The sequence below is a fragment of the Coregonus lavaretus genome, assembly GCF_964263955.1.
Source record: "Coregonus lavaretus genome assembly, chromosome: 24".
NCBI classification, from domain to species: domain Eukaryota; kingdom Metazoa; phylum Chordata; class Actinopteri; order Salmoniformes; family Salmonidae; genus Coregonus; species Coregonus lavaretus.
This window is the reverse complement of record NC_140011.1, coordinates 32200763-32224451: the sequence shown is the minus strand read 5'-3', so window position 1 is coordinate 32224451 and position 23689 is coordinate 32200763. Positions and strand designations below refer to the sequence as shown.

At 42.5% G+C, this 23689-nt stretch overlaps 1 protein-coding gene across 1 annotated transcript in view; it reads left to right on the top strand.

Annotated features, from left to right (window-relative positions):
• Positions 1-376: 376 nt before the first annotated feature.
• The window catches only part of LOC311099545 (gamma-aminobutyric acid receptor subunit beta-4-like), a gene marked incomplete at both ends in the record, with an annotated part of 46286 nt that continues 22973 nt past the window's right edge, over positions 377-23689 (top strand). The window contains 3 exons of the mRNA XM_084140244.1: positions 377-456; positions 1846-1940; positions 21316-21383. Of these exons, the coding sequence (XP_083996370.1) occupies positions 377-456; positions 1846-1940; positions 21316-21383 (243 nt within the window). The remainder of the gene's footprint in view (positions 457-1845; positions 1941-21315; positions 21384-23689) is intronic.

Below are 23689 nucleotides of genomic sequence, written 5' to 3'. Positions count from 1 at the left end.
AATTTAATCAACCAGGCGCTGCTGTTCTTTATCAAAAGTCTCTCGTTTTTGCCGGACTTATTCGTTTTTAAGGAAGAGGACTTGTTATCACTTTTTGAAAGTCTTCTGTAGGCAGTTTTGAGCAAGATGTCGGATCTTCTGGTGTTGGTTGAGGGGGTCTGTGACCTGCACGGATTTCCATAGCTTGGGAAAACATCTGGGACCAATTACGAGGTTTAAACACACGCATGTTTTTTATAAAGCCATTACATGACCAAATTTATCATATCTTTTTTTCAAGCAATTTCTTTGAATTGCTTTTGTAAAACTTTATTTTCACAATTTTCTTTGGACCACAGGCGGTTGGATTATTGAAACTATATAAGGATTTGTGGAAATGTTGGGTCCTCAAGAAGATAAATTATGTGGAATTTTCTCTGCTTTGGCGGCTCTGTCCTTCGTTTGCTTTGCTCAAAGGTAAGAGAGCATTCTAAGATGTATTTCCATAAGAGCAAAGGCTTATCATAAAGCTGCAGTATAGGAAATAAAAAACACACTGACATTTTTCTCGGCACCGACATTAAGGCGACATTACTCATATTGCACTTATGCGAAACCATTTTCTGCGGCGCACGGCCTGTGTGTGGGAGCAAGAGGAGCGCGTGCATGTTGTCTATTGTAAAACGCACTCCTAGATCCAAATTGTAAATAGCGGCTAATTGGCTGGGGCGAGTATCAATCCTATTAAATAGATAGTCATACTGGACATAACCGATAATTAGGCAGTATTAAGGCTGGGTCCATTAAATTAGCCATATCACTGATCAATCAGCATGACTATCTTGTTAATGGATGTTAGCCAGAGGAATGTAAGCCATGTCCTTACCTTCATTTAAGGCATTAACTATAGACTGTATAGGCCTACTACCGATTCATAATTGATCAGCAGGATAAAATCTAACCAAAACGCCTGTCAGTCATTTCAAGTAGGTCATCATCACTTCAACACATATTAGATTAAACCTTTTAATTAGATTAAACCTTTTAAATTCAATATTCACACTACTCTTCAGTCCTCCAATATTGCGTATTTTGAGCACCTGTAACCGCCCTAGCTGAGATGGAGAAGTAGGCTTAGCTATAGATGGACGATTTCTTAACCAATATAGGCTTTGTCATGTTCAGTGTAAATGAAGACATACATGTAGGCCGAGAAAAATAAGGGCTATATTCACCACGTTACCATGGTATATTCCCAGCTGGCCTACATTGCATTATTTTTAAAGAGACTGACAACATTCTCCCGCTAATCAAGTAGAGGGGGCCCCAAACTGGGTCTTCCATTTTGACATTTCGATTTCATAGTGGCCTATCGTGACAGGAGATATACGGGAAGATCGCTTTAATTACACTTCACACGCGCCTACAAGCATTGACAAATCTGCTCTTTGATTTCATACTTGTTAATGCATCATGAATTATGTGGTTAATGACATTGTTATTCAGTGTTAATAACTAACATATCAGGCCTTTCATTTAATTCGAGCTATTATGTCAAAATACTTCTGTTTTCTCAATGGCCTACTGACACTGACATGCATTTAGATTAGATATATGTGAATAAGAGGTGAATCTTTAGCATGCCAGGTGTAGCCTAATTCAGACCCCCTCAAGACAACAGGCTTACCAATTAGAAATGTCAGAAATATTGAAATGTCATCTTTTAGGTTTGGTATTGAATATTGAGCACGTTGAAGGCTACAAGTGTAATGTGAAACATGTTCAAAAGTAGGCTAACTGAGCTTCAAGTTTAGTTTCCACTCAAGGCTCTTGACAGGGTCTTAAAAATTTGATTTCTTTCCTCAGCACCTCCACTGGACAAACTGGAATATCTGTGGCCAAGGCCACCGTGGACAAGTTGCTGAAGGGGTATGACATCCGTTTAAGGCCTGATTTTGGAGGTATGTGAGATGTGCTTGAAAATGATACCCCACTCCCCCTTCATCAACGATGTAGGCTATTGGTCATTATTTTCCTGAATCCAGTTGAAATGTTAGCCTTTGGAACAGCAAAGGCAGATGCTTTGAGGTGACTGCAACCATCTCATTGCTATGCATCTATTCACCACCACACATGGAAGATGGATTCTTCTCTAGAAGTGGGGCACACGCATAGAGAACCATTCTAACACTACGTTTCTTGGCGTGCAGCTATGTTGTAGGATTGTGAACCAAGGGTTGCACTTGTACACAAAGTCTTTGGAATAGAAAATGACAACAAACTTCTGAAAGAGGCTTTGATGCAGCTTGTGCCAAAAGCAATTAATAGTAGGATCTAGTCTAGTACACAGTTATAACCATAGAGAACAACATAATGGGTTGAAACACTACTCTCTCTCTCTCTCTCTCTCTCTCTCTCTCTCTCTCTCTCTCTCTCTCTCTCTCTCTCTCTCTCTCTCTCTCTCTCTCTCTCTCTCTCTCTCTCTCTCTCTCTCTCTCTCTCTCTCTCTCTCTCTCTCTCTCTCTCTCTCTCTCTCTCTCTCTCTCATTTAGCCTGCTGGTCATTAGTGGGAGCACAGCCTTTGAATTATGCTTTGCTTAATGGTCTACACTTGAGATCACCATAAAAACAGTGCAGGAAGCTTTTTCTCGTCCAGCTCTATCCCTGCTTTGCAGCCCTAGTCAGTTCCCATTGCTCCTCCACACTGCAGCACACTAAGTTGTTAGTCTGAGTGTCCCGGGCAGGCAGCGGCAGCGCCTCTTCCTCCAGCCGCAGCTCCCTCAGGCCAAGGAGCTGTAGTCCATCACATCCTGATAACTCCATCATCAGTCAGCCACTTCTGTCCTGACACAACTGCTGACCAACTTCAGCTCCGGAGAGCCAAAAGAACCAGGCCTGCCTTTTAATTGGCCGTCATTGTAAATAATAATTTGTTCTTAACTGACTTGCCTAGTTAAATAAAGGATACATTTAAATGTAAATTGGTGCCCCATGCTGGACTCGGACATTGTGGCTATTGTGCTGTAAGTCTGAACCAGAACAGAGAACTCCCAGCCTGAACCAGAACAGAGGAAATTGGCCCAGAACACTATCCTTGTTGAGGATAGAGGCTGTAGTTTAAACGGTTGCCCAGGGTGCTGCCGTGGGAACCAGTTGATGTGTGGTGGCCTTAACTCTGGTAGCTCCGCATGAAAAGCCCAGGCGGCACTCACTGTCCCCTGTCCTCTCTCCTCTTCATTGATCTCTGAGCCAAACTGGAATTCAATTGACAGAGCCCTAAAACGGTCAACACAACCCAACGCCAGGCTTTCACACACTATCCCACCACCACCACCCCAACAACCACCTATCTCCACTACTCAGATGGATCATATCAATGGGATTTCATTCTCTATGCTTTTGTTTAAGGACAAACTAGTAAACCTTTACGTTGTAGCGTGAATGGCAACTGTAGGGCTGAAGGGCTACTGTGACTTTTCTCTACCCGTATCTGTGGCCAATTTGGATGTTTATTTACATACAGTCCAGAGTATGATCAGCGAGGTAAGCAAAATGGGGAGCCCACAGTACGCTAAGATAGTATTGTGACACGGCCTAGAAAAATTATAATACGGATGATACTGTACGTCTGTAATGAAACAATAAAGACTTAGCTTTTCCAACTCACTGTACTCTCCTCTGCTATGTTCCTGTAGTATTCAGTGTTGGGTTAGTTGCAGATGGTGATGCCTTGTATTTCTCTCCTCTTATACTCCTTTCATTCTTTGTGTAGATGGTTGGCTTTGGCTCTTGCTTCTCAACAAATAGCCCATGGTTGTCGTGCACTGTCTGACTGAGAAAGAGCCTGTGCTAAGCAGAATCCAAACCACCCGGGTGCTCTGTTGAATCTGATTATGCATTGATTGTAACTAGACAGACAAACAGCGCAGGAAAATAATACATCAAAGTGCTTGATGATGATGATGGCCATGGTGGTAAGGTCAGTGGTTGGTTTATAGATGGCATTACATTCATTATATTATAATGTTACTCGACAATAGGAAGAAATATTTAGAGAAGGAAATTAAAGAAAGAGAAAAGGAGAGAGAGAGTTTATGATGGTAATCATCTCTTGTCTCTGTCCCTTCTTAGAGTAGAAAGTAAAGTGCATTTTATAAATGTTGTTTATTTGGTGTTTATTTGTGTTGTTTCAAGCCTCTTCGTTGCCTTTTTAAAATTCTACCAAGTCCATGGGCTATTTTATTTCACTCAACCGTAAATGCTGTTGTGTAGTCAATATGCAAATGTGGGCATTGTCAACTGCTGTTTTACATTTAGACAAGAATCTCTTAAATCATAAAGTACACTGCCATCTCTAATTGAATGAACGTTTTTATGCACTTATGGACAGATATTGTATGGATTTATATAAAATTCCCACCATAAAAATGAAATGGAATCAGCTATTGTCCCAGCGATGCTGCCACTAAAGTGATTACCTTCTTTAAAGGCTTTATTTACAACATCTATTATCATGTCAGCTTTCGACAACCTTGATCTTTATGATTGTGGTTTCTCATTTTGAGCCAGGCCTTTCAACAAAGACAGCCCCATGTGGCCCCACACACGGGCGGGCTCATGATGACGGAGTCCATTTAAGGAACATGTCCCAAAGTTTAATTAGCAAAACTGAAAAGGGAAGCAGTTGCCTGGATATGCAACATGACACACCCAAGGCCAGGATACAGAAAGTGGGATTTTCTCCCCTTTAGTTTTGTGGTTTGAAAATAGGGTCTGTGAGAAAGATGTGGTGTGATTTCAGCAGTGACTAATGTGTTGCACTTGAATTTGTTTTAATTTCAACGATGTGAGGACACATCATCATCCCTCTGTCACTGCAGGGAAGTCACAGCGCTGGGAACATGTGGACAGTATTAAAGCCCCTCCCGCATAAACGTAGGCACGCTCTCTCTCTCTCTCTCTCTCTCTCTCTCTCACACACACACACACACACACACAAGCACACACACAGAACTAACAGTCTTATTCTAACCCTTTTCATCCCCATCTTAGTCACCATACCGTCTCTTTCCCTCTCTCACATAAATACATGCATGCATACACACTCCCTCATACACACTCCCGCATACACACTCCCTCATACACACTCCCGCATACACACTCCCTCATACACACTCCTGCATACACACTCCCTCATACACACTCCCTCATACACACTCCCGCATACACACTCCCGCATACACACTCCCGCATACACACTCCCGCATACACACTCCCTCATACACACTCCCTCATACACACTCCCGCATACACACTCCCTCATACACACTCCCACATACACACTCCCTCATACACACTCCCTCAAACACACTCCCGCATACACACTCCCTCATACACACTCCTGCATACACACTCCCGCATACACACTCCCTCATACACACTCCCGCATACACACTCCCTCATACACACTCCCGCATACACACTCCCGCATACACACTCCTCATACACACTCCCGCATACACACTCCCTCATACACACTCCCTCATACACACTCCTGCATACACACTCCCTCATACACACTTCCGCATACACACTCCCTCATACACACTCCCGCATACACACTCCCTCATACACACTCCCTCATACACACTCCCACATACACACTCCCTCATACACACTCCCTCAAACACACTCCTGCATACACACTCCCGCATACACACTCCCTCATACACACTCCTGCATACACACTCCCGCATACACACTCCCTCATACACACTCCTGCATACACACTCCCTCATACACACTCCTGCATACACACTCCCTCATACACACTCACTCAAACACACTCCTGCATACACACTCCCGCATACACACTCCCTCATACACACTCCCTCAAACACACTCCTGCATACACACTCCCGCATACACACTCCCTCATACACACTCCTGCATACACACTCCCTCATACACACTCCCTCAAACACACTCCTGCATACACACTCCCACATACACACTCCCTCATACACACTCCCTCAAACACACTCCTGCATACACACTCCCGCATACACACTCCCTCATACACACTCCCACATACACACTCCCTCATACACACTCCCGCATACACACTCCCGCGTACACACTCCCTCATACACACTCCTGCATACACACTCCCTCATACACACTCCCTCATACACACTCCCTCATACACACTCCTGACCACTCGCTCCGTCACACACACGTCACTCACGCAGGGAAGCATACACATGCATACACACACGCACACACGCACACAGACACACACAGATACACGCACACACACACACACACACGCACGCACACATACACACACATACACACAAGCAAGCTCAGACTGAATGAGAGGCTGCCTATCTCTTTGCATCAGAGGATAATTTTGTACTGAGATCCCTATCCTAGTCGCCTACCACCATGATTAGAATCTAAAGTGTACATCCCAGACGGCTATATCTCACTTTTCAGTCCACCTTAATCAGGGGGATAGAATGCTAGCTGCTGAAGTACAGTACATGTTGTCTTTGGGTGGTTTTTAAAATGTTATGGTAAGACGCACAATGCAAGTTCAATACTGTTAGACAGCCATGACTTCTGACAAACCATTAGGCCTGTAGTATTTTTTAAATGTTGTGATCTTCATTGAGGACAGGACTTTTTTAGTAAAAAAAGTATCCAAGTCCATCCAAATTCGAAGCTTGACTTTGTCTCATAGTCAATTATAACATGATGACCACTTATTAGTACATTATAATCATTTTGTCTTACACATTTTTCCAAACAAGGTTGTCCAGTCCACCAAACCATCATTTGATCACAGTGGTCAGATGGTCATATCAGGAAATAAGTGCTGAATAAGTAAGGTGATGGTTAAATAGGGAAATCCCATAGAAATGACACCATGAGCTGAAAACCACTAATTACATTATCTTTGAGCAGCTCACCATTTGGAGTTTTAAGTGGCCTCAACGGACTGTGTGAAATCTAATAAAAACTAGTGGTCTGTAAATTGTATCAGTAAGTGTTTTTCTCTATGTTAGCTACATCCTCTTTGTTTTTGAACGCCATTGGAAGTTACTTTTAAAAGCTTTGTCAAATAAGTTTTAGGCAAATTTGTTTTAAAAGGGGGAATTATTGCAATTGTATCTCACTCTGTCTACATGTCCATCTTGAATATCATTACGTGTAGACAGCCTTCTGTGTAACAGTATGTAGGAATGGATATGGAATTCCTTTACTGTAGTACGTTTTGTCAACTTGCTTTTGCTGCAGGGTCTAGCTGGAGGTTGTTGAACATCGTAGTCTATTGTAGTAATATGGGTTTGTTTATAGAAATGTGTTGTCGTACTATACTTCATGCTGCCATATACTGTAGAGTACTGTGTATTACTATCTCAAGGTTGAATTAAGAACTTAAACAAGGTCGGCCATACGCATCTGATTTATATGGTAGTTTACATTGCAGGGCCTATATAAATTATAAGTGGAATGGACAGCGTCTTAGACAAATGGCAGCATTCGGCAGCCTGAGGGGAGCAGAACTCGTTAGAGATGTGATTTAACAGCCCCAGCCACAGACAGGGGCGGCCAGTCCACAGAACAACACTGACCCAGGGCTTCTGGTTCCTCCTGGTTCTGACTGGTCCCTTCCCACCATGCATCTGTAACACATATGAGACGCCTTTATAAAGCATGAATAATTTCTAAAGCATTTTATAGCACATGGATGTATTTGTATTGTATTAATATTTATTGTGCATTATACATGCCAAATGCAACCTATATAGCATTTACATTAAACAAGGGGACAAAATGGAGCATGGCTCTGCCTCTGCCTGTGTCTCTGCCTCTTGTCTCTCCTGCCATCATTGATTTGGGCAGGGGTGCAGTGCTCTGGATCCTACCGAGGGGAATTCAGTGTAATGATCTCACACAAGAGTCGCAAAACAAAAAGCGAAGCCGCAGCCGAGTCAGTGCAAAGCAGTGAGAGCCGTCACCTCCGTCCCACACCCCTCCCCCCAGGAGAGCGCACTTTAAATCTAGCTGTCATCACCGCTGAAATGGGTTTTATGGTCTAGGCTTCCACCGTTAACAAAGCTTGAAATGGGGGTGACATATCACTGGTGCTGTGAACATTCCCCTCTTGCCCCTGGGCCCAGAGCCCAGTGTGTGTGTGTATGTGTGTGTGTGTGTGTGTTGGTGGGGGAGGTAGGTAGGTAGGTTACCTTAATCTATGAGAGCGGACATTGGAATGAAAGTTATGCCAAATGGAGTAGCATTGTCTTTAGACAAATAAGGACAAAATGGCGTGAAAGACTGTGATATTTGGTGGAAGTTCAGTACAGGCCCAAGGGGGTTACTATGTCGTATTTGTCAGCATCCCCATCCTAAGTTTTCATCCCTAAAACTGAAAGGTTGTGGGGATGACACGCTCTCTTCCTGTGTAAGTGCCTCTGGTATGTCCTGTTGCACGTCTGGCCTTCCTGTGGAGCCAGATTAGCAAACATTCTTTGATGACTCCCCTAAGCCTGTCCTGGGGGTTGGTCACAGTCTACTGTAAAGCTCCTGTACTGGGGGGCTGTCCCAGTCTACTGTAAAGCTCCTGTCCTGGGTGTTGGTCCCTGTCTACTGTAAAGCTCCTGTCCTGGGTGTTGGTCCCTGTCTACTGTAAAGCTCCTGTCCTGGGTGTTGGTCCCTGTCTACTGTAAAGCTCCTGTCCTGGGTGTTGGTCCCTGTCTACTGTAAAGCTCCTGTCCTGGGTGTTGGTCCCTGTCTACTGTAAAGCTCCTGTCCTGGGTGTTGGTCCCTGTCTACTGTAAAGCTCCTGTCCTGGGTGTTGGTCCCTGTCTACTGTAAAGCTCCTGTCCTGGGTGTTGGTCCCTGTCTACTGTAAAGCTCCTGTCCTGGGTGTTGGTCCCTGTCTACTGTAAAGCTCCTGTCCTGGGGGTTGGTCCCAGTCTACTGTAAAGCTGCTGGCCATTAATGTTATTGGTTCCAGTCCAAGGACCAGTTCCAGGATCCTGTACAGTGTGGAGCGTGGTGAGGGGCCGCAGCCATGTGGAGTAGGAGTCTGAGAAGTCACCCTGACTGACGCATAATTCAGCCATAACAATAAGCACCTGGGCTCCCACTATGGGTGGCCCAGGCACACACTCCAACACTCTAGCACTCTCAGTGCCAGTTCACCCCTCGGCCATGGCATCAGAGCACGGCCACCAGTCAGTCCCCCTCCTCCACACGCAGCCCTCTTTTTACTGATCTCATTCCCCATTGAGCCCAAATGAGTCCCAGCTGCAGCCTGATCTTATTTGTAATGGCAGAGCAGTACATGTAGTCATGAAACAGCACAGTCATTGCAATGACATTGATGCTCAGTACAGTACAGTATTTATGTACATCTCACTGACCGAATGCAAAAGTTGTTCATTAGATTCAAGCATGTCTTCCATCTGAGAAGGCGAGGCCTAGCTGTCATAATAGCTGTTATTCATCTTCTTTGCTATATTATCTGTAACAGTATCCAATAAAACACGCCCCCTCAAGTCTGTTTATCAAAGCAGAATGGCTCACACAGAGCATTTACTCTTTACGTACAGTATGTAGAGAGAGTGATTCCCATGCTTTGAAATGTGTCCATTATAAACATGACTCGTAATTAATGCATACAAGCCCATCCGTACAAACTTCATATATCAGCAACAGCCCTTAAATGTTTTATGCATATTTTCCCATGATGCTCCGATCTAAATTTCACCCAACACCTCTAGCATGTTGGAGGCAATCTGTTCTTGGTGTGTCGCCACATGTTAAATGATGGGCTGACTGTAACAGTGGAAAACGAATGCCCATTCAGCACAAAACAGGAGTGTGTTGTCAGAACAGCAGGATGGATGTTCGGGTGTGCAGGAATGATATCTATCCTGATTAAGAGAGAACAGCAAATGATTTATTGCAGAGGGAGTAGAAGGTGAAAAGGGGTGTGGGGGGCAGGGTGTGAGGGTCAGGGTGTGGGGGGCAGGGTGTGAGGGGCATGGGTGGCGAGGGATGGCATGCAGGCGATGGGAGGCATTTCATCTTCAAATTCAGAAAGTTTGAAGTGGAGAGAGAAAAAAAGTGCTGATGGAAATTACACCCAAATGCATCCCAGCGAACTGCGAAGTACAGAAACCAAAAGTCGCACACTGCCAAGGCATCTTGCACGCAGGGCATTTTTTTCCCTTTCGACTCCCCTCCTCATGCCCTTTTTGCACCCCCAGTGATTGATGGGAGATGTGTACTTGAGCGGGCCGGAAGGGACTGGCCAAGGGTGGGATGCGGCTATCCAATTGTTTAGATATATAAGGAAAGAAATTTCATTTACGGCACCTAGAGATTGATGCCACCAGCCCCAATGCCAGGAAGCATGTTTAAAAGCCAATCTCATTACTGAAACTCAGCTTTCTGGAGTCATTGGATGGTTTTGTTGGATGGGGCAACATTTCTATCTTTCCTTTCTCTATGTCCCGGTGTCCCTCTGCATGCTCTGTCCCTCTTTCTCTCTCTTTCTCTCTCGCCCTCTCTCTTTCTCATGTACTCTGTCTTCACTGTGCCCTCTGTCTGACATCACTATATAACTAGTGGAATGATCTCCCTTCATCCATCCACGATCGTGTCAACTCAGAAGTTGCTGTGCAGGACATTTCCTGAAACAACAGGGTAATCTAATTAAGATCCTACACCTGTAGCTTGCAGATCAGGGGCTTCTCAACCACAGGTGTGTCACAGATGTTATCATAAATGGTTGAGGAAAGCGATGAACATTGTATGAGGGAGAGTCATTTGAAGACATGTAAATAGGGATACATTGAGAACTCCACTTATGTAGCACAGCTGTCACTACCAATAGAGCTCTGCTTTCACTACTGCATCAACTGTCACTACTGCTACTACTAGTAATATTAACCAATATATAATGATAATAACCACAATGCGATTGAAAAATGACGATGTGGACTAATTATATACGATTCCGTTGTTCGTCTCCACAGTGCTCTTGATAGTGTGGCTGTTTCCGATGACTATTAAAGCGTAACGAGCCAACCCTTAATTATGACTCATAGCTTCCAGCTACACATGTTGGAAATGTCAACAATCTATTGATGATGACAAATATCAGGTTTGAGGGATATCAAAATATTCTAGTTACTTCCGGAGACATTCAATCCCTTGTCTCAAATTAGGCAGTGGCCTAAATGTCGGAAGAGTATGCATATTGGCACACGACTATGAAGTCATACATTTGATGCATAAACAGCATTGCATGGCAACACAGCATGCAGGTTTATTGGTTTATTGTCTCAAGAAGGAGCTTTCATGACAGCAGTGGCCTTTGAACACAAAAGTGAGTGCAAATTCAACACAATGTATGTAAAGCACCGTGCTTCCCTTGTAATGTTATAGTGAGAATGCTGCGCAGTTGCCATGGAACCCTCTGTTGCTAAGCAATGAGTCAATTATTCGTTTTTTATATCAGAGGCAGGGTGGTATTTTCTGTGCAATGGTGTTATCCAGCAAATGTGTTTTCAGTGTTCAATTGACTGTATCCATGGAATAACATGATCGATGCAAACCTCACAAATAATGCAATTACACCAGAGTAACATGAAATGGGCACAAAGCCAAAGTGCAACAATATCAACTTCCTTATCATCTACAAAGACTACTACTGCAGTCACCACCTGAGAAATAGCAGTGTGACGACACGCTTCAAAGTAATCCCCTATGTATAGTTATATTCTTTGTAAGGCATTATACAACACAGTCCTTTTCTGGTGATCAACAGCAAAACAGAGGGTAGAGAGGCAGTGAAAAGCCAGTAGAGGGCACTTCATGGTGTGTACTGTATTTGTATGTGGGGTCCTGACTTTGTCTGAAAGTGGGGGTGGCAAAAATATATATAATTTTTTAACCATTTCCTTAAATTCTACACTGTTTCTTCACAGGGGGAATTTATATTCATGGTTTTGCCACAATAATTTCAGCACACAATGCCAGAAAAAAATATGTGCACATTTACCTATATGCCAACAGTGCGCAACAATGCCTAATTTATCATAACCATTACAGATAACAAATCCTAATTGCTAAATTGCCCCATATACAGTAAATTCACTAAATAAATAAAAACTAGTGTAATTTAAGATTGATTTATTGAAACCGTAATATCAACTGGTAATATTATATTATGGAACACAGTCTTCAAAAAGGCAGTATCCTCAGCAGTGGCATAGCCTTGTTTTGTTAATATTGCAGACAAGATGCTCTTATTTCCCGAGTCGCTATCACAGTCAAAACACACCTATTTTATAGTAAAAAAACATGATGTAATATAGAATAAAATATAACAGAATGATAAACGTTGCTAGTGCCAAGTGATGCGGATTTCACGAGTCTGGAACAGTTATTCTCAAAGATCATTTGAAACGGGGCTCAATTTGGTGAGTTGAAAGACAATTTTTTCAGAATCTGTCTTCTTTTCCATATACAGACGTTGTATTTAGTTTATTTTGCCTATTCTTTGGAATTTTCTAAATGGACAATTCCACATTGAACACTGCATGATGATGAATTATGGCCACAACATCTGTTTGGTGAGTAGGCCTAGGCTTAATGATTCTGATGAAAATAAGCTCTTTGTCTTTATCAAACTAATGTTTTTTCATATTTTCTGTGAACTTTGCGAACTGCTAGTGTCTATGTTTAGGGAGGTTATAGCCTAGCCCTAGGCTAACTAATTATTAATGGCACTAGCAGTTCGCAAAGTAGCCTAAGTTTAAATTAAACGGGATGCAATTATTCCCTACTTCAATCAACCAGTCCATTTTGCATTTGTCGTAAACTGTCCGCATTTGGCAAGGAATGTAGTTTTGTATCCCATAAGTTAGATATGTTTTTATAGGCATTTATTTCTGTAGGCCTAACGGGAGCTTGAGTGAGCACTCGTTGTAAAGGGAGCGGTCAGAATGCAATTGAGTGAGTGAGACACAGAGGGGAAAGGGAATTTAGGGAGAAGTACTGCGTGACGCTTGGCTTGGTTTCTTTTTTGTTGTGCCCCACAAATGCACATGAAGGCATACAAATGGAACACTAGAGTCAAAGAAAATTAACGTTGTGAGTGTATTCAGGGCGTAGTGGGAGGTGTGGGCTTTGTCCTGACACATTTAGGTCCTGACGTTCTAATTTCACAATATCTTATCACCAACATACATTCCAGCTCCACCACTGGCCCCAGCCCTACTTAGATAATTAGGATCATAAATCTTACCTGAGCTACTGCGAAACCAGCACTTTCTCTAGCATGTAGATATACTGTACCTACTGCGAGTGATTCCCTCTCCGTCCCCAACCTCCTACTGTTAAGCAATTTGAGATCATTATTATCGTCTTTACCTATAAGACAGAAAACACTGCCGCATCAGGGATAAAAACATACAGAGGGGATTGTTGGCCCTGAAGAGGGAGCCAGTCTAAAAGGCCCCATCCACCTGAGGTATTCCTGAAAACACTAGCTCTGTGTTCCATGGAGCATCTCCCAGGCTTCCAGGGACGGGGCCCTCTGTTTAACCCTTTACACTCGTACACGTATACAAGTTGAAAATGTCAGATTTGGGCACTAATAATACCCTAAACTGGAACGTAGTGGCTGTACAGTAATATGCTATACATGACGTCAGAGCTCTGCGCTTCACAGCGCTGTATGGTTTTGACTGACAGCCGCTCTGAACTTGAGCACAGCGCACGACAAGAAGTTTCCCCCATCGCTCCCGTGAGTCCAAATGTGCACTTCACATTTCCAAATCATAAAACTCATGTCATATACAGTGTCAACTATTATTGATCACTATGTTTGATGTACAGTTTAGTTACAGGATGACATGGAGTCATACCCTAGGTTGTTCTGAACAGAATGAGCCTATGTTTGTTTATTGTGAAGAAAATTTGTTGGGGCACATGCACCTGAATGCACCCATGACTCCTTTCTATGGGCACCAAAATTACAATCTGTTGCTCTGAATTGCCTTGTAAAAGACTAACACTGTAAGATCATATTTTATAACTTAGCTAGTCATGTAGGCAATAGAACAAGCTTTCAAATCATGCCAACCTGACCCAGATTGTGATTTATAATGGACCGTTTTCGGATTGCGTAAACAACAACAGTAATTGTGTTCCAAATGAAACAACTACAAGTGTGCTTGCTCTAGTTTCTCAACGGCACAGCTAGGATACCACAAAAAAGCACCTTATAGTTGAAGACTCTTCTTTTAGTATTAAAAGTGCATTGACATTACTTAGGAACTGTGTGGCCACTTGGAGACACCAGTTAGTCCTCTCACTCCATTTTTTTTGTCTTATGTTGCACCTACCCCATATTTTCCAGGAATAGTCTTATCATGTTACCGAATGTATCCAGAGTCTTTTCAGATTTCGTTATCAACAAATGCGGCAAAAAGTACCCCAAATGTAAAATGCACATCAAATCAACAGTGTAATGTTTGGATTCAGTCTTGTGTCAGGTGAACTGTTGTGTCCTCACCTTTGGTCTAATAATTTTCCCATAATCTCCAAACTCTTCCCTGTCAATTGCTACCATGGTTATGCATATGTTTTTCACATTTCTTCTGTAAGAAACATTTCAATTTAGCCCTATCTATATAGGCCAATTCCCATGAGTGTAAAGGGTTAATAAAACCCAAAACCAGGCAGTCCAGTGATGCCACCTGGTTCACCGTTGTCATTTAAATATGGACACAGATGATTGGGCCATCTGGCTGCTGAGTGTAAAGATGGAGGAAAATAACTGAAGTTTTGAGGAAGCAGTGGATCTGCTCAGAGAAGCCCAAAAGCACAACATACAGTGGGGAGAACAAGTATTTGATACACTGCCTATTTTGCAGGTTTTCCTACTTACAAAGCATGTAGAGGTCTGTAATTTTTATCATAGGTACACTTCAACTGTGAGAGACGGAATCTAAAACAAAAATCCAGAAAATCACATTGTATGATTTTTAAGTAATTAATTTGCATTTTATTGCATGACATAAGTATTTGATCACCTACCAACCAGTAAGAATTCCGGCTCTCACAGACCTGTTAGTTTTTCTTTAAGAAGCCCTCCTGTTCTCCACTCATTACCTGTATTAACTGCACCTGTTTGAACTCGTTACCTGTATAAAAGACACCTGTCCACACACTCAATCAAACAGACTCCAACCTCTCCACAATGGCCAAGACCAGAGAGCTGTGTAAGGACATCAGGGATAAAATTGTAGACCTGCACAAGGCTGGGATGGTCTACAGGACAATAGGCAAGCAGCTTGGTGAGAAGGCAACAACTGTTGCCGCAATTATTAGAAAATGGAAGAAGTTCAAGATGACGGTCAATCACCCTCGGTCTGGGGCTCCATGCAAGATCTCACCTCGTGGGGCATCAATGATCATGAGGAAGGTGAGGGATCAGCCCAGAACTAAACAACAGGACCTGGTCAATGACCTGAAGAGAGCTGGAACCACAGTCTCAAAGAAAACCATTAGTAACACACTACGCCGTCATGGATTAAAATGCTGCAACGCACGCAAGGTCCCCCTGCTCAAGCCAGCGCATGTCCAGGCCCGTCTGAAGTTTGCCAATGACCATCTGGATGATCCAGAGGAGGAATGGGAGAAAGTCATGTGGTCTGATGAGACAAAAATTGAGCTTTTTGGTCTAAACTCCACTCGCCGTGTTTGGAGGAAGAAGAAGGATGAGTACAACCCCAAGAACACCATCCCAACCATGAAGCATGGAGGTGGAAACATCATTCTTTGGGGATGCTTTTCTGCAAAGGGGACAGGACGACTGCACCGTATTGAAGGGAGGATGGATGGGGCCATGTATCGCGAGATCTTGGCCAACAACCTCCTTCCCTCAGTAAGAGCATTGAAGATGGGTCGTGGCTGGGTCTTCCAGCATGACAATGACCCGAAACACACAGCCAGGGCAACTAAGGAGTGACTCCGTAAGAAGCATCTCAAGGTCCTGGAGTGGCCTAGCCAGTCTCCAGACCTGAACCCAATAGAAAATCTTTGGAGGGAGCTGAAATTCCGTATTGCCCAGCGACAGCCCCGAAACCTGAAGGATCTGGAGAAGGTCTGTATGGAGGAGTGGGCCAAAATCCCTGCTGCAGTGTGTGCAAACCTGGTCAAGACCTACAGGAAACGTATGATCTCTGTAATTGCAAACAAAGGTTTCTGTACCAAATATTAAGTTCTGCTTTTCTGATGTATCAAATACTTATGTCATGCAATAAAATGCAAATGAATTACTTAAAAATCATACAATGTGATTTTCTGGATTTTTGTTTTAGATTCCGTCTCTCACAGTTGAAGTGTACCTATGATAAAAATTACAGACCTCTACATGCTTTGTAAGTAGGAAAACCTGCAAAATCGGCAGTGTATCAAATACTTGTTCTCCCCACTGTAAGTAGAGAGTGTAGAGAGAGTCAAAATGTCCAACAGAGAAAGGCAGAGAGGAGTGAGGAATCTGTGTGCTATGGCTTGGAGGGGTCTAGAATGCAGCAGCTCTATTGACAAACAAACATGTTTTTCTCATTCACTGGTGCTGTCCATAGATTATTCCTGTTCAGTGGCAGACACAGGAATTTAGTGAACTGCGGATGTGTTATTGAAATATTTTGGAAAGTACCCATGCTTTTTTCAATGTTGCTGACAGGATTGGTAAACATTTTAATGTTGTTGTCTGTGTCTGCATTCGCATTGATACTAACCTCAGTGGTGACGAATTTAAATTGAGTTACAGGTTGTGCACTTACTATGCTTCTTGTCATAGGGACCACACCCATCTATGCCAATAGCTGCATCAGATCCTCACAGCCACTATCAAAGACTCTGGGATAAACAACTGTAAACCGCGGATTAAGAACATCCATTCTTCTTCTGTTCAAGATTTAAATTAAAACTATGGCCAAGTGGTAGAATTTGTTTGGTTCCTCAGAGGGCTGTGCCCTCCTTGGCAGGGGGAATGTGCTGAGATCAGAGAGGAGAGAGGAGACTGGCAGACAATCAAAGATCAGGAGATTAAGTGCCTTGATGCTGGACATGGAGTTGGATCCAAGCCTGACTTTATTAAATACTATTTTCTATACTCCACACTCCTTTAATGTGCCACATCAATACCTAGCAAGTTATGGGACTCAGCTGGAAGTAGTCTCTACTCTGGGAGATCAGGTCAGAGTTTGATGTCGGCGAACAGCATCAGGTCACAGCAGTCAGTGGCTTAGATGCAGTTTATTGGGAAAGCAGTGGAAAGTGCTGACACACTCTGATGTGATAATTGCTAATAGTAGTTGGGGTTTGGCTCTGGACATTGCTATACCCCATCTCACTCACACACACATTAGCACACACAAACACACACAAGCACACACAAATGGATGCACATACGCACACACACACATAATTATCTGATTTAATATCCTGCTTGTTCTATTTTCAGATACCCCTTATGTACAAATATTTAAAACATTTTCTCAAATGTGTTCCAATGAGAACACGTGAATTGATAAAAGCAGACATATCTGAGCCTCTCAGAAAGTGCAGCTGCAGGTAAGTGCTTTTATTTTGAGAACGCCATGGTGAAAAGTGGATCCCTCTGTTTCATTGAAGCAGGGTAAAAAATATGCAGTAAGAGAGTGAGAGAGAGAGAGATCCTGGTGCTTTCTGTTTACAACCAGGGAACGAATGTACTTTGACATCTCTGGGGAAAATTGTTACTGGTTGCCTTCACAAAGCGCAATGGAAAATGGCCCCACATTTTCCTATTTATTTTTTCTCAGAAAGAGATGGGTCAGGGAATATGACAAAGCTGCAGGGCATTGACGAGAGAGGTGGGCTGCCTTGTCATGGCAGCTGGAGTTGGAGGAGAGGGGGAAAGAAAATAGGACTAGAAAAAAAAAGGAGAGATGTGCACTCTAAGTCAAGTGCTGTGCTGCTTAATATTTCAGTACCAGTATTTTGAGAAACATGGTAATTGTCAGATTGTTCCAGCGTAGGCCGGACCGGGAGTCATCTGCAGATTATTTGAAGGAAGGAAAGAAAGTACACATAAACAACGGTAATGGATTTGAGACAGACTCAGAAAATCACTGTTTTCGAGATTCATTTCACTCCCTTGAAAAATGAGCACAAATTGAAATGCATTGAATTGCATTCAGAGATGCAGTTACAGTAGCCGTACTCTTAGGTACATCTTTCACACAGTCCTCTCTCTGTTTCTTTGTCTGTGTGTTGTGTCTCTGGAGGGAAGGTGGAACACCTTTTTCTGGATGGGTCTCCTTTGCCTGGCGTAGTTTGAGAGATTATTTTGTTCAATGCCCAACGTTGCAGTACTTGTCCTGTTGTGTGTAAACCCCCTCTGAAATATTCATGCAACTAAAAAAACATTGCTGTTGGTGGCAAGCCAGCCATTTCAAAAGCCAGCAGGGAGCTTGTTTCTCACAAGCAAATCTGTGACCGTGTGAACAAAACACAGCTGATGAAGTAGACAATGCCTAGGTAACTGTTCAAGCAACTCTCCCAAGCACTGGTCTGTGTGAAAAAATCATAAGAGCCGATTTTTTCTTATGTCAAATAATGAATTTACGGGACCATATTGGCTACTTTGGAAGCTCTCAATTGTGTGAACATTTTTACATTTTAGTCATTTAGCAGACGCTCTTATCCAGAGTGACTTACAGTTAGTGAGTGCATACATTTTCATACTGAACAATAATGAAAGATAATTGAAATAGATGTTGAAGTTAGAAAAAATGCTTCATTGGATTGTTTAGGTCCTTACTGTAACAGCTTATCTGCTTATTTTCACGGTACATTACATGTACATAGCTATACACACTAGCTGTATGCCTCTTTTACTTACATCACTCTTAGCTCAAGGAAATAGTAGTTTACCTAAAACATACTGCTGTAATAAACTTGCATTGAACCCAGTGGTTGAGATGGTTCTTCCCCGGCCACTACTAGAAACAAAGCTTTGGAGAAGTCCCGCAACAAAGGTTGGATGTTACTCTCAGCCTTTTCTGTGTGCGTCTGGTCATTGTTTTTGTGGTTACACTTCCTTTCTCCTTCACTTGATCATCATGATTCAGTGGTCTGCTAACTGGGAAATGGCTAATGTATTTATTTTGGGGGTGACACAATTCCCTTGTGCAGAAATGTTGGAATTTTTACAGATCAAGGAGTGAACATTTGGGGTGAGGGGAGGGGGGTGTCCTTGCTTTGAGCTCCAAAGTTGGCGCTGCATGAATTATCGCCAGATGTTGTGAAGGTGAAACACCTACAGTATGAAATAGCCCAACTTCTAGAATGTTCAAAATGCATTTTGTGTAGGCCTATCCATTTTAATGTCAGGTTACAGATTTAGCTGCATTCTGTTTCTAACACCGACATACTCTATGCAGATAAACTGTATCCTCATTTATGTTAATTGATTAAGCAGATGCTCCTATCCAGAGATATTCACAAGTTAAGTAACACTGAATATATTTTTAGTGTCAGTACTGTCAGTATGTTTGCGTTGTTTTCCAAAAAATTGCCTGCACATACCCTCATCTTCTAGACAGAGAGCTCTTACAGTATGATTTACATTTTTGTCATTTAGCAGACACTCTTATCTAGAGCAATTAGAGTTAAGTGCCTTGCTTAAGTGTACATTGACAGACTTTTCACCTAGTCAGCTCAGGGATTTGAACCAGCTGCCTTTTGGTTAATGGCCCAACGCTCTTAACCGCTAGGCTATCTTCCACCTGTGCTACGTTGACCATCCCACTATTTCAGCATAATTCTTTGACACAACCTCTCAACCTTTTAGATAGTACATAAACAGTATATGGACAAGTGAATTTATATTAAATATGCACACATTTTCAAATAAATTATTAATTGAACACAAGATTATACACAAGATGCGAAGTCTTCTCGCGCCCTGCAGTCACATGTTCAGCACTTCTTAAAACCAAAGATTCAACATTAGCTTTGATGAATACACAATGACAACTGCTATTTCTTATGGGAGCAAAGGTCTCTCAACCAGTTTCTTCTAATATCCAGGATTTTAACGAAGGTTAAAGCACTCCCCGGGACAAGGCTCTGTAGAGGGCTGACTAACTCCTCACTACTAAGACAAAGGCCAAATTGAGTAAATTAGTCATACACAGTAGTTGAGTATATTTGTGGCTAATTTTCAACTTTTTTTTGACCTGCCATTTACTATGACTAGGCCCACTAGGTGCCCACACATAAATCCATTTTGATTAGTTATTTTTACTGACTCAACACAGATCTACAGTCCATTATAGAATCCAGGCCACTTTATACTGAAGGCCAGCTATATCTGAATGTAACTAAAACTGATGGAACATTTCCTTTAATTATTCACTTTGACATTGCTGAATATCAACACACTTTGACATCCCTTTCACTTTAATGTTTCAGTTTCTTGTAAGGAGAAAGAGGTAGGATGAGATAATACGATTACATGATTTGGGGGGCGAGAATATTGAGCGTGAAATTAGCACGATGTACCTGAATGTCATGTGGATTCAAATTTTATGAAGATTAAAGAAAGATTTAGTCCGATTTTATATGGCTGTTTAAACACAGTGACCCTAAAGAGACACTCTTTCCTCCATAAAATTGGATGTTACAATTCATTAGCCTCCTCTGCATTTTAGTCTTTTTGTGTCATTTTATTCTTACTTTAAAGACTGCCGCCCTTTTGGTCACTTTCCACATACTGTATGAGAAAGGTAAATGGGTTCAAGGTTTAAGTAATGCTGGTCTGTTTTCTTCATGCTTTCCTCCTGTGTCTCCTCTTGTCTACCTCGCTACCATCAATGGTCTACTCCTGCTCACATGAGGCTTGTTCCCACAGTTTTCCGAGAATGTTTGATTCACTGATACTCTCTCCCACATCAGAAATGTCCAGTTCCAGTCTCATGCATAATGCATCCAAAAAAAAAGAGCTATATCATGGTACATGCAGTAATATCATGATAATTCACTGAGATAATCCAGCATGTGAATTTTAACATTAGAAATGTATTCTTGCTTATTGCATACTACTTATGCACATAAAGTACACTATAATGTGTGAATGTGTTTTCCTACGTTATTTTTTAACAGAGACCAAAAAGGGTATTTTTGGCCCAGTTTGAATAATCTGTGTGAATTTGTTGTGTGACTGTACTGGCTCTTGTGTTCCCTCAGGTGCCCCAGTCATCGTAGGAATGAGCATCAACATCGCTAGCATTGACTCCATCTCAGAAGTGAACATGGTGAGTTACGAAATCCCTTCTCTTACAGTAGCCCTGTCCATATAGTACATCCACTCAATGTTTCAATTCTTATTTATAAGGGTACCTAGTTAAAGTATGATGCACCCTTTTATAAACGCCATTAGGGTGTAGTGCGGTAATATTTTGTATATACTGTATACAGTGGGGGAAAAAAGTATTTAGTCAGCCACCAATTGTGCAAGTTCTCCCACTTAAAAAGATGAGAGAGGCCTGTAATTTTCATCATAGGTACACGTCAACTATGACAGACAAATTGAGAGAATCTTTTTTCCAGAAAATCACATTGTAGGATTTTTAATGAATTTATTTGCAAATTATGGTGGAAAATAAGTATTTGGTCACCTACAAACAAGCAAGATTTCTGGCTCTCACATACCTGTAACTTCTTCTTTAAGAGGCTCCTCTGTCCTCCACTCAGTCACACTCCAAACTCCACTATGGCCAAGACCAAAGAGCTGTCAAAGGACACCAGAAACAAAATTGTAGACCTGCACCAGGCTGGGAAGACTGAATCTGCAATAGGTAAGCAGCTTGGTTTGAAGAAATCAACTGTGGGAGCAATTATTAGGAAATGGAAGACATACAAGACCACTGATAATCTCCCTCGATCTGGGGCTCCACGCAAGATCTCACCCCGTGGGGTCAAAATGATCACAAGAACGGTGAGCAAAAATCCCAGAACCACACGGGGGGACCTAGTGAATGACATGCAGAGAGCTGGGACCAAAGTAACAAAGCCTACCATCAGTAACACACTACGCCAAAAGTTTCTCAATACTTTGTTATATACCCTTTGTTGGCAATGACACAGGTCAAACGTTTTCTGTAAGTCTTCACAAGGTTTTCACACACTGTTGCTGGTATTTTGGCCCATTCCTCCATGCAGATCTCCTCTAGAGCAGTGACGTTTTGGGGCTGTCGCTGGGCAACACGGACTTTCAACTCCCTCCAAAGATTTTCTATGGGGTTGAGATCTGGAGACTGGCTAGGCCACTCCAGGACCTTGAAATGCTTCTTACGAAGCCACTCCTTCGTTGCCCGGGCGGTGTGTTTGGGATCATTGTCATGCTGAAAGACCCAGCCACGTTTCATCTTCAATGCCCTTGCTGATGGAAGGAGGTTTTCACTCAAAATCTCACGATACATGGCCCCATTCATTCTTTCCTTTACACGGATCAGTCGTCCTGGTCCCTTTGCAGAAAAACAGCCCCAAAGCATGATGTTTCCACCCCCATGCTTCACAGTAGGTATGGTGTTCTTTGGATGCAACTCAGCATTATTTGTCCTCCAAACACGACGAGTTGAGTTTTTACCAAAAAGTTATATTTTGGTTTCATCTGACCATATGACATTCTCCCAATCCTCTTCTGGATCATCCAAATGCACTCTAGCAAACTTCAGACGGGCCTGGACATGTACTGGCTTAAGCAAGGGGACACATCTGGCACTGCAGGATTTGAGTCCCTGGCGGCGTAGTGTGTTACTGATGGTAGGCTTTGTTACTTTGGTCCCAGCTCTCTGCAGGTCATTCACTAGGTCCCCCCGTGTGGTTCTGGGATTTTTGCTCACCGTTCTTGTGATCATTTTGACCCCACGGGGTGAGATCTTGCGTGGAGCCCCAGATCGAGGGAGATTATCAGTGGTCTTGTATGTCTTCCATTTCCTAATAATTGCTCCCACAGTTGATTTCTTCAAACCAAGCTGCTTACCTATTGTAGATTCAGTCTTCCCAGCCTGGTGCAGGTCTACAATTTTGTTTCTGGTGTCATTTGACAGCTCTTTGGTCTTGGCCATAGTGGAGTTTGGAGTGTGACTGTTTGAGGTTGTGGACAGGTGTCTTTTATACTGATAACAAGTTCAAACAGGTGCCATTAATACAGGTAACGAGTGGAGGACAGAGGAGCCTCTTAAAGAAGAAGTTACAGGTCTGTGAGAGCCAGAAATCTTGCTTGTTTGTAGGTGACCAAATACTTATTTTCCACCATAATTTGCAAATAAATTCATTAAAAATCCTACAATGTGATTTTCTGGATTTTTTTTCCTCTCAATTTGTCTGTCATAGTTGACGTGTACCTATGATGAAAACTACAGGCCTCTCTCATCTTTTTAAGTGGGAGAACTTGCACAATTGGTGGCTGACTAAATACTTTTTTTCCCCACTGTATGTATGATATACAGTATACCCCACATGCGACCCGTGATAAGACTGTGCAGATAATATTAACAAAGCCTATTAAAATGTCTATAATCTAACCCATAAAGATGATCTAGCAATGTGCAAGAGA